Source organism: Acartia tonsa, chromosome 8 (genome assembly GCF_053477335.1).
Source record: "Acartia tonsa isolate MP-2025a chromosome 8, ASM5347733v1, whole genome shotgun sequence".
NCBI classification, from domain to species: Eukaryota; Metazoa; Arthropoda; class Copepoda; order Calanoida; family Acartiidae; genus Acartia; species Acartia tonsa.
Genome location: NC_137267.1, coordinates 24,145,547 through 24,157,712, shown reverse-complemented (window position 1 = coordinate 24,157,712; position 12,166 = coordinate 24,145,547). Strand labels below are relative to the sequence as shown.

Sequence of the window (12,166 nt, the reverse complement as noted above, 5' to 3'; positions counted from 1 at the left end):
GTTACTGGCAACCTAAATATATGACAAAAATAAGCTTATAATTTTTTATTTCTAGGCCACGTAGTTTAATTTCAAAATTTCTAACATTAGCATTGAGATTTTTTCAAAATTTTCATTGCACATAAATGTCATTTAAAACGCCTAAAACTTTTTTTGTTATAGAAGCTGAAGGCTTCAAATTTTGAGCATTGGGTCTACTTGTGGCAGTCTTTCAGCAGTTAAAGTGTGGTATTTCTTGCAGGCTTCTTTAATGTGAAATCAATGCAGCAGTTGTGATTTGACTTGAATTTGGTTAACTTGTCTTAGTGTTTTATTTGTTTTCTTTTTGATCTTAAACATTAGGGTATAGAATTCTTTACTTATTAAAGGACGCCTGCAAGAAATAACACGCTTTAACTGCTGAAAGACTGCCACAAGAAGACCCAATACCCCAAATTTAAAGCCTTCAGCTTCAATAACAAAAAAGTTCTAGGCATTTCAAAATAGAATTTTATGTACAATGGAATTTTTGAAAGATTTCCAATGCTCATAAAAGAAAAAAACAATATTAAATAACGTCGCCTAGACACAAAATTATAACCTTATCTTTGTCAGAAACTTAGATTGCCTGTAACTGATTACATTTTTACAATAAAAACACCACATTTCATAGTCAAAATCTATAAAAAAAATTTGATTTAAATTGCATTTTAAAACGAAAATCATAGCGGAAACAAAGGGGTAAACTAATACAAGCTTAGCTGTAATTGGTTGTTAAGCTGATTCAGCCTTCTGATTGGCTACAGTACATTCGGTACAACGCAAGTAAAACTTAATTTTTCAAAATGATTTTGGCTATAAAAATGGGTATTTTTATTGTAAAAATATAATTAGTTACTGGAAACCTAAATTTATGACAAAAATAAGCTTATAATTTTGTTTCTAGGCCACGTAGTTTAATTTCAAAGTTTTCAACATGAGCATTGCAATTCTTTCAAAATTTTTATGTACATAAAATGTCATTTTAAAATGCCTAGAACTTTTTGTTATAGAAGCTGAAGGCTTCAAATTTGGGGTATTTGGTCTACTTGTGGCAGTCTTTCAGCAGTTAAAGCGTGGTATTTCTTGCAGGCTTCCTTTAAGAATTGTGAAAATTTAGAGACACCATCTCTAAATCAGCCAATAGAATAACTGCAGAACAATCTGGCTAAGTTATTGGAAGAAATGTGTAAAAATTTTGACAGGAAAGAGATAAAATTTTGTATTTTTTAAGACAAAGATAGCTTTTTAAAAATCATATGGTTGAAAAATTCCTTTGCTGTATTACTGGAATGATTCATAAATAACAAAAAATAAACAAAGGTTACTTTAATTGTGCATTTATTTCAAACCAATGAAAATTCAAACTGAAGTACAAAATAGAATCCAGAAATTTTGCCTGTCTATTTTGGCTTTCATTGTAGGTGGATTCTCAGGATTCTTTAAAGCTGTAAAAATAGATTTAAATATATTTCAAATAGCTTAATAAATTAGATTCAAAAGCCTTATAGATTTAATTAACTTTGGGATAATGGTAAAGGACGATAGAATATTAATTACCCTTGCAAAACTATTTCATTTTTATGTAAAAAGGTGTGATAACCAATCTGCCATTGTCCTATCACTCTCAGATAAAGTTTAACTTTGGTTTATGTTATATTTTTTAACACATACTTAAGACTTAAAACTTTCTCATCTGATTATCAAATCATAACATTTTCTAAGCACATTTCACTACATTGATCAACCAAAAACGTCCTATTAACAAAAATATCTAGAAAAAATGCATTGATTTTATGGTATTTCGGGAGGGAAAAAGGAAAAAACAAGGAAAATCTGAACGTTTTTGTTTCTTAAAATGTTTGTAGGGGTATTTAACTTGTCATATAACAATTTAAACAATTTAGTTACTGTTAAGGAATTTATTTTGAAATATAAAATTGCCAATTTGTTTTTTTTATAACGTAGTAATTAGGTAATAAAGATCTATCTTAACCTATTAGTGCCGAGCGCCACTTTTATGAGCCAATCGAGCTGAAAATCTCAGGGAAGCTTTATAATGGTCAAAACAAGATTCCAATTATTTTGTTTTGCTCTAGTGGCGTGCACAGGAAAGTTGCAAAAAAAATGGGTTCGGCATGGCCATAAATGCCTAACGGGCATTGAGACCCGTTTTGAGCAGATTCTGTTGGCATTAAAACCCGTTTTTTTCTAAATACCCGGTTATTTCGACAAAAAAATGAAAAATGTAACTTTTAAACGCCCAAAGTGAGATGAACACTCTTTAGAACTTTGATACCATTCGTAATTGAAAACTACATAACCTTATGTAATCTATAGAGCTACAAGTAATATACGAAGCAATTTATATCACATTTAGTGTTTTGGCTATAGGTACCACCCTTTTTGGTTAAAAAAGCGCGTTTGTCGAAGTTTTAATACACACACACTACAAAAAAAAAACATATAAAAATTGGGTGATAAATATCAGAAAAAGAGCATAAAAATATTGGAGGACACATATAGAGATTACTAGGGTATACTTATTAGGGTGGCTCAAGAATAATAAATCATAAACAAATATTTAATGGTTGAAAAGTTAAAACCGGGTAATAAACCAAAGCCGAGCCGGGTTTTAAAACTGCTGGGTATTTATGGCCATGCCGAACCGGGTCATAATAGGGCGTAAAAAAACAATAAAAAAATCATATAAAAAATAGTAATTTGAATAAAACGATTTTACAAATAGATGTACTTGTTAATAAACTTTAGATTTCACAAAAAAAATCAGCAACTTTACTATAAAAACAAAAAAGTTAGAAGGGGTATTTTGAATTCACCAAAATTTTTGTGGTTTTCAAATTTTGTTGAGCTATACCGGCAAATGGAAGTAAGCAAAACTGCCTGCTCCAGGGGGAAATGAAAACCAGGGGGGATTCATACTGAGAATGATGCAATTTGAAGACTGGAAACCGGTTATTTTTGTGACTTTCTGGAACTGGATGGAACCGGGTTTTAAAACCCAGTTCGTCACTAATGGGTTAGATTTGTATTATTGACAAAAAATACCTCAAAGTCTACAAAGGGTTGAATCTCATAGGTTATTTAAATTAATGATATTCTTTTTTATTGTGTTGGACAATAAATAACCCACTTTGAAGAATTAGTTTACACTTTTATCAGACTGTTTATAAAGAAATATTGCACCTTTATTATTTACAAATTTGTAATTAAAGGTGGGCGAGAGATGGGCCATCTAAAGTTACTTGGATACTAATAAAATAACCTGTTTCTAGCTTTGTTATTGTATTTGGTTTTCAATAAAAAATATTACTTATTTTATCAATTTTTAAGTAACTATACATTGGTTTACATCAAGGATATTGTTAAAAGTCAGCTTAACCGTTAGGAAAAATAGAGAACTATGTCAAAAAGTTTAGTTTTAGCTATAGGAGGAAAAAAAGACAATTAACTGCACATTTATATAGTCCGGAAATTTTTCCCCCAAACTAGGACATAGTTAAAATTTTCGGAAAAAGCCGTTTTTTAAAGAACGAGAGACAGTTTTGCCCTATATTTGAGATTATATTAATGAGATGATGTTAAGGTTTGATAATCTGATGAGAAATTTTCTCGTTCACAGTCCCTTTAAGCAAAGCTAACAAATAAAATTATGAAATATATCAGGGCTATAAAGAGATAAGACAATGGCCGATAAATTAATGCACATCCATAATGATGACGCTCTAAATAATTCCTTCTGTAGATAAAAATTAGTGGTTCCAACATTTATAAACACAATTTAATCAACCAATCAAAATTCAGTAAAAATCCCCAAAGCCAATGAATAAGAAATTGTTGTTGTAAAACTTTGTGTACTATTGTAATAAGCAGTCAGTTGTCTCCACCCTCTCTGGATACGAATACTAACTAAAAAAGAATAAAATGCGATGGTACTCTACAATTCACTTTTCTGCCTGTCCGTCATTCTGTCCATGATTTTTTATGATTTTCCAGTATGGCTACGAAACCAATTAATATCCGCTGGATCAGACCCGTCTAATCCAAACTTAAAACCATGTATTGTATTGTATTATAGACATTTTTCTACAAATAGTAAAGTTAGACTGGGCCTTCGCCCCTTCAGGACTAACAAAACTGGAAAAACAGATCTACTAATCTTGGCTGTATATTTTTGACATTGCCAGTTTTCATCAACCAATTAAGATTAAATAAAACAAATTTATAAATCCAACAAATGTTTATAAAACTTTGGGTACTACTGAAATTTAAACCCTCCCTTATTATAGGCATTATTATTAAGACATAGTTATAGAAACCTGCAAACCATAAGAGTGATTTCTTTTAGACATACATATAGACTTCTACCAACCCTTTTTGTAGAAAACGTCGCTTAGAAGCAATAACATTTTGTATGTATCTTATCAATTTATATTGTATATAAAAAGCTTCGTCAAATGTTTTAAATGGACATTCAGGACTTTCTGATATCGATTACAGGGTGCTACTGTCCTTCTCATTCTGTTTTCTCATGTTATTATAGACAGAATTTATTTAATTTTTTGTCCATTTTTCCCTCCCTGTATACAACTTTTATTGTACCCAGGGAGGTAGGGAACATAGGACTGAAATTACCTTCCTAGCTGGTCCTAAACCTCTAGGTACTTTAATTCAAGTTTATCGCCACCAGGGATCTGATGGGTTTAAGACAATAGCTGATAAATGGATGTACATTCCCAAAAATACCTCTACTGTAATTTGCCATCAGTGGTTGAAACGTTTCAACACTATACTAAATTAACTAACCAATTAAAATTCAGTAAAAGTCCCCAAAGATGTTAAGCAAACAAAAATGAAAACATTATTGTAAAACTTTGGGAACTAGCATAGAGAGAGGTGGACAATGGACTGTTTATTACACTAGTCCCCAAAGTTTTACAATAACGTTTTCTTATTGGCTGGCTTAACAACTTTGGGGACTTTTATTGGATTTTGAATGGTTAGGTTATTAAGTACTAGCAGCTTCGCCCCTAGCCTCTAGGAGCTTTGCCCCATGAGGTAATTTAAAAAAAAAATTTAAAAATACAAAATAAAAAAAAAATTCTGGTGCTGCGCCCATAATTTATGAGCATCACCAGAATATTTTTTTTTGGGGGGGGGGGGGGAATTTTCATTTTTTGGGGGGTTGGGGTTTCCCACCCCTCAAGAAAATAGCTGAAAACCACAACAGGACCAATAGGTATATACCCTGAAGAGTAGAATCTGATCGGTTCAGTTGTTACTGAGATCTTAAGGGACAGCCGGATGGACAGACAGATAGACAGAAAGACATCGTTCTACTTTGTATTATAGATATATAGTAGATTAAAATTCAGTAAAAGTCTCCAAAGTTGTTAAGCAAACGAATAAGAAAATTTATGTTTTGAGATTTCTAATATAAAATTTTCTTTAAGATAAACATTTTCTGAAAAAATTGTTCTAGTTTCAAAAATAAGGAAATTACATCCATTTAACATTTTAATTAACCTTAAAAAGAAAGTTGTTAAATGAAAGGGTGAAGTAAAAGAATGACTTTGTCTCACTTATAGTCGGAAAATTTATTATTTAACAGGGAACATGCACAATTTTTTTTGCCATCTAACTCTAATAGGAGCTGAGATGATATGTGGGGGGGGGGGTGTTGAACTATTAAGGTCCGGAAATGGGCCTGATTGTTAAGTGTTAGCAACCTTTAATTTTAGGTCCTTTTTTTTCTTAAAAACTTCAAACTAATAAAAATATAAAAAAAAAACTAACTAATATGTACAATTTCTACTATGTCGATTTAAATATATGATATGTTATCTTGAATGTATCATTCCAGTTTTGTCTCTATTGAAAGTAGAATGATACATTACTATTATGTCGATATAAATAAGGAAATCAATGTTTATGAATACGCTGATATGTAAACATGAATGTATGATTCCAGTTTCGCCTCTATTGAAAGTGGAATCTTACATTTCAAAAATCGTATCGGTGTTGAAGATATCTTCACCAAGAGAGGGGAAAGTGGAAGGGTAGATTACAGTTTCAGAGGGTCCAAACCATAATCATAGATTATAGTTCTGCTTCTATAAAAATGGATTCAACTCCCTAACTGTATAATGTAAAGTTTACTTATTATTTTCTGTAAATAAAAACCGCCATTTTTGTTGCTGAAACAAAGAAATTTTGCCCTTTAAATTTCATAATTTTTAAAAATTAACTTAAAATTGAATATTATTACACTTTTAAGATAAAAGTAAATAAATTCTATATTTTAAAGCCGCACACGATTTGCATGAAAAAAATTTGATATACCATAATTTCGGATAAAATATACAATTAACGAATCTTCATTCTTAAATAAATTCTTTAGGTACCCTCTATTTTCAAATTGTTGTGTTTGAAGCAAAAAATACTGTAGGGTTGCCTTCCTGGGGGCAATTTCTCCTATAAGGGTTGAGGTTCCCTCACCAAAAATATATTCAAACCTTTCATGGACCTAGCTATATATTGAAGTTTCATGCAGTAAATTAAGGGGATCCATATCGGTTCAGCGGTTAGCGTGATCCTTAGCTACGTACAGACAGAAACACTGACAAACTTCCTTTTACTGTCATATAGGGATACAATTAGTTTGTTTTTCAGATTATCAACTCTACCTAACTTCTACAACATAAAAAAGAATCAAGATCGAACCCAAAACTAGTAAAAAAAATATTGATTTTTAAAAGCAAGACAATACCTATGCATTTATAAGAAAAATAAATTAATCCATCAAGATGATAACTAATGCCCAAGGACAGCAGGTAATATATAACCAAGTTAGATATATTTTCAGAAAGAGATTTTCAAATCATATAAAGGGTGAGCAAAAAAAATGCGTAGATTTTTAAAATTCAAATTGCGCGGCTTGTGTTAATAGTAGAAAAATGTTACGCATACCATTAGAACCGATAAGAAGTCTATTTTTTGGAAATATAAGAATGATTCTGCTGCTTTGTATAGTTAGGGAGCTACATGTTAAAATGTCCCAACTGACTTAAAACTTGACTTGCGAGTAAATTTTTGGACATTTTACCACCTAGCTCCTAGATTATTTTTAGCACAGGAACCGTTCTTATATTTCCAAAAAATACAGTTCATAGCGGTTCTAACGGTATGCGTAACATTTTTCTACCATTAACACAAGCTGCGCAATTTGAATTTTAAAAATGTACGCACGTCTTTTTGCAAGAATTATTGTCTAATATTTACTAATATACTCGCAAGTCAAGTTTTAAGTCAGTTGGGACATTTTAACATGTAGCTCCCTAACTATACGTAGCAGAGGAATAATTATTATATTTCCAAAAAATAGACTTCTTATCGGTTCTAATGGTATGCGTAACATTTTTCTACTATTAACACAAGCCGCGCAATTTGAATTTTAAAAATCTACGCATTTTTTTTGCTCACCCTTTACCTACCTAGTAATTAAGACTGGTATGATCTAATTTCATGCTCACTCCCATTGATTAATCTCTATTAAATTAACGTGCCTATAACAATCTACTAAGTTCAGACACTAAGTGTTAACTTACATGACCCCTGTAAAGTCGAGAATCTCCCCTTTCCTCCCATCCAAAAAAGTTTTAGAAGTTCGTGAGGTATTTAAGAGACTGAAATACTTTAGCTATCTTTACTTTTTAAGCATAATATGCGATTTTTATTAGAAAATACTTGGCTTTATTTATAATAAAAAAAAACTTAATTATCTACTAAGGTAAATAGATAGGAAATCAATAAAACCTTAAGTTACAACAAAAATATTTGATTAAATTTTTGTTACATACCCATATCTTTTTTAAGGTTATTCAAACAGCCAACGGTCAGCAGATTCTGTTACATAGTGTCGGACAGTCTTCAGGCAATGTTCAGATTAGCACAGCTGATGGAATTCAACAATTACAGGTGATGGAACTAATTAGATGCCTTCCTGAAAAGGGGACTACCTTCTAGATGTTCACATAATATATTTTTTATTTAAATACAAACCTATTACCTAATGTTTCATAATTAGGTACCTCTGCTAAAAATTTCTTAACACTAAGCAAATGAGGTGGTGAACTTAGAATTGCACCCCCATTGGATCGTAACCATTTCTGAAAAAAAACATCAGATAGTTTAGGTTATCCACTCATAGAACTTAGACTATCCAATTGTTTAAGTTGTTGGTTGCAGACATAGCTTTGTTGACAAGTAGATTTTTATTAGTAACTAATTTTTAATACCCATAGGTTGTACCAGTAAATGCACAAGGACAAGTTGTTCTGCAGCAGGGCAATGCAAATAACTCACAGGAATGTTTATCTCACATTTTATTCTTCCCCTATCAATATTTTTAATGAAATAAAAGTTCTGGATCATTGTATCAATCTCTTAATACAAGCGAAGTATCTAATCACAGACGTCCAAGTGGGGTTGGGTAAATATGTGTTTAACCTCCCCCCCCCCCCCCTCTTAAATTTATCACATTTGATTTACCCTTATCCAATAAAAAGCTTGGGCGTTCTTGCATTCAAGGCATTTAAGCTAATATGACTTAAGAAGGCCCTAATTCTATTTTTTGTATGTACCTTAACTTTGTCCTAATTCATATTTTTTCTGAATTAAATGTGTGATATAACCTTTAGCAACCACAAATCCTACAAACAGCGGATGGACAAACCTTGATATACCAACCAGTTGTCGATGGACAGGTAAAAAACAAAACAAAAATAGTTATTTCTCGCATCGTGTTATAAACAGCTTTCCGCGGATATAGAATGTAAAATTTTAATCTTATGATAGTACATTTTTATATTTGTAGAAATCTGTATATGATACGATGCTAGACATAGTTTTTTCGTATGGATGAGAACCGGTTCCTATCCACCGGATTCGAATGAATACGAGAAAAAAGTCCTTTCTTTTCAAAGTTACACAAGACAAAAAGGATGGCAAGATCCTTGAAAATGATAAGACAAACGATTAGTAACACATGTAGATTTTCAGAACTTAGAAAGCAGAATATAAATGTATGAGTCCAAACAAAATTTGCATATATATTTGTGACTTATTTTATGCTCAGAGAATAACTTCTTAAAATATACTTCAGAGGAATTGATGTATGGACATTGGGCATAACATAATCATAGAATTATTGATAAGCCATTTTTTGAAGAAAAAATATTATTTTTAGGTTGGTGGCGGAAATCAAATCATCCAGCTAGGTTCCACCGGGTCTCAGGTTAGTTTTAAAAATATGTTTTTTTAATCATACATCCACAAATTTCAACCATACCATCAAACCATCATCATCATTTATATCTACATAAGTATAAGTAAGATAAAATTCAACTATTTGACACGGTCAACTTCTAAAATAATAGGTTTCTTTTTCATTTGTAAGTATGTTAATATATTGATTAAATAAAGTGATTCTAAAAACAATATTGATCTATAGCTTACCTAGTGCATAAGAACATTTAAGTCATAACCATACATAACTTTACCTAAGTAAGTGAATAACTAAGTTTTTAGAATCATTGTTCCTAATGAAAATGAACCGAAATCTTCAGTGGACTGACTGTCGAAATTATAAGTACATGGGTTAATATTTGTTGATGAGAAACTAAGTTTACGTATTTATTTCATGTTCCAGCTCGCTCAGGCACCTTCAACTCCACAACAGGTTAAATATTTATTCAGGATAAAGTTTGGTCCTATGGTTGTATCTTTTCTCTATACAAGAGATACTTTAGGGTCAACACAACAACAATAAATAAAATTTGTGCCAAAATCAATGCACTACATTATACAAGGAAACAAAAAAAGATTGTACACTAAGCCTGCCATTATGAATTATATGGCCAAGGTTTTGGTGTTCTCAAGAACTTCGTTTTGGTACCTAGTCAATAAATATGGTTTATATAAGCAATGTCGTATTTTGGGTTTTAAAAGACAATAAAGGAAGAAGGGATTATTGTAGAGATCTCGTAAATCTAAACAAAACGGACAAAAAAAACATAAAAAACTATCTTACACGGCGTATTTCAAAAAGAAGGAGGTAGGTGGGGGGTACAGTGCTCTACAGCTACTTTGTGGGAAAGCATCTCTTAATCACGTGATAAAGTATACATTTTTAGTATCCTCTACTATCTAGTGTTTTAGATAAGGCTTAAAAAGGAAAAAAAATAACTGGGAAAATTCTAAAATTTTTATATTTTTTAGGGAGGTGCAAATAACATAATCATGATGGTGCCTGGTACAAGTACGAGTAATGCCAACGCTGGCCAGCGGTTGCAACTTGCAAATAATCCAGGTAAATAAAATATAGATTCGTAGATTTTTTTTCAAAAATATTCGAGGATTTTAATAACATTAATTGGCGGCATTTACCAATTTATTAACACACATCTACAGTTATTTATAAGCAAATATGGCTAAAAAGGCTTGTTCATACATTTTATACTTGACAAAATATTATTTCAACATTATATGTACTAAATATGTCTAAAATATAAAATGATAAAATCTTTTCAGCTTGTTGTTGGTGACCTATAAGTTAAATAAAATCATACAATTTATTCAATTAATTTTTTTAAAGCCCCCGCTGAAGTTTTGGAAGAAGAACCTTTGTATGTAAACGCCAAACAATATCACAGGTATAGACTTTTTTTTGTAGTTGATCGATTTTTCTAAACTTTCATTATGACTAGCGACTACGCCCTTAGAGACCTCTAGGGGTTCTTCTATTGTATTTTTCTTATGATCAAATCTCCTATCCTTTGCAAGAATGGCTGCAAAACGTTTCAAAGTTTATATGTAGAAATAAAAATTTATACAGATACTATTAGGGACATGTACTACAACATTTTAAAGTTTGAAGGCCATATCTCAACCAAGGAGGGAGTGCTGGCCCCCCAAATTACTCCCTCAAATTTACTAAGATTTGAGCAAAAGAAAAATGCGCTAAAACCATTTTTAGATGTTGACACCTAAGTTTTGAATTTTTGAATTTACTATACTTTTTAAATATAAAATGAAAAGTTTTTTGCTTATCTATAAATGGTTATACAAAACGAAGAGAATAAGCCATTAATCATTAAATTCTGATAACTATAAGTGGGGTAAAATTGCTTTCAAAAAAGTTCTCATAAAAAAAAACACTGTATAAGGATATGTTAATTTCTATAATCTTGTTATTGCTACGCAATTTATTACTATGATTGTCCTTGTTTTTAGAATATTGAAAAGACGACAAGCCCGTGCCAAGTTAGAACAAGAAGGACGGATTCCCAAGGAGCGAAAGAAGTACCTTCATGAATCTAGACATCTTCATGCACTCAAACGTGTTAGAGGAGAAGGAGGTAGGAAAAGTTTTTGTATTTATATCATTTAATCTTTTTCTTGGTTGTCTAAAGTGATTTAACTACCTATCAATGCTTTAATAGGTAGTAAATATTAATATTAACTCATATTTAATATTTCTTTTATTTCATATTTTTTGTCAATTAGTTGAAAGAGGTAGGGTTTATTAATAAAGTTTTAAGTCTTCTTCATTTTTTTATATAAAATAAAATGTTATAAACGTACTAGTATGTTTTATGTAAAGTATATCATGCCTTTTTTTCCGCCATTAAAAAAATACCTAACATTTCATTTTAAATATTTTAACTAGGTAACAATTTTAAAGTTTTGAAAAATACCTTTTTCCTAGAACTGTCTTGATCCAAAATTTAATCAAAATAATTAACATTAACATTTACTAATTCCAGGGAAGTTCAATGCTATGAATAATAGTATGCTAATGACTTCAGGAAAGTTTAACTCCATGACCTCTGGTGGCAAGATTGACAAACAGTCACACCAACAACAACAACAGTCAAATGGAATCAAGAAGAATCAAAATATTAAAATGAATTTTCAGAGTAAGAATTAGCAAATTTTATTTTATCCTCCCTATTAGTTATGTGCACAGAATTATGCAATGATTTGCGCGAAGCGTACAGAAATTTAGACAATTTCACTCCAACTGAGAATAGGCCAATTTGATGCACAATTTGGGTTTTGTCAGGGG

At 31.0% G+C, this 12,166-nt stretch overlaps 1 protein-coding gene across 9 annotated transcripts in view; it reads left to right on the top strand.

The window, feature by feature from the left end:
• Positions 1-6,626: 6,626 nt before the first annotated feature.
• The window catches only part of LOC145326323 (nuclear transcription factor Y subunit alpha-like), a 35,365-nt gene continuing 29,825 nt past the window's right edge, over positions 6,627-12,166 (top strand). For 3 of the 9 annotated variants that reach the window (XR_013881845.1, XR_013881844.1, XM_080169613.1), the window contains exons 1-10: positions 6,627-6,872; positions 7,915-8,016; positions 8,343-8,405; positions 8,739-8,804; positions 9,287-9,334; positions 9,749-9,778; positions 10,318-10,408; positions 10,694-10,751; positions 11,332-11,456; positions 11,865-12,017. Coding sequence is in view for 4 of the 9 variants with exons in the window: in XM_080169613.1 (XP_080025739.1) it covers positions 6,846-6,872; positions 7,915-8,016; positions 8,343-8,405; positions 8,739-8,804; positions 9,287-9,334; positions 9,749-9,778; positions 10,318-10,408; positions 10,694-10,751; positions 11,332-11,456; positions 11,865-12,017 (763 nt within the window). In the remaining 5 variants the exon portion in view is untranslated. The remainder of the gene's footprint in view (positions 6,873-7,914; positions 8,017-8,342; positions 8,406-8,738; positions 8,805-9,286; positions 9,335-9,748; positions 9,779-10,317; positions 10,409-10,693; positions 10,752-11,331; positions 11,457-11,864; positions 12,018-12,166) is intronic. The other 6 variants (XR_013881847.1, XM_080169615.1, XR_013881848.1 and 3 more) reach the window with 3 other exon arrangements.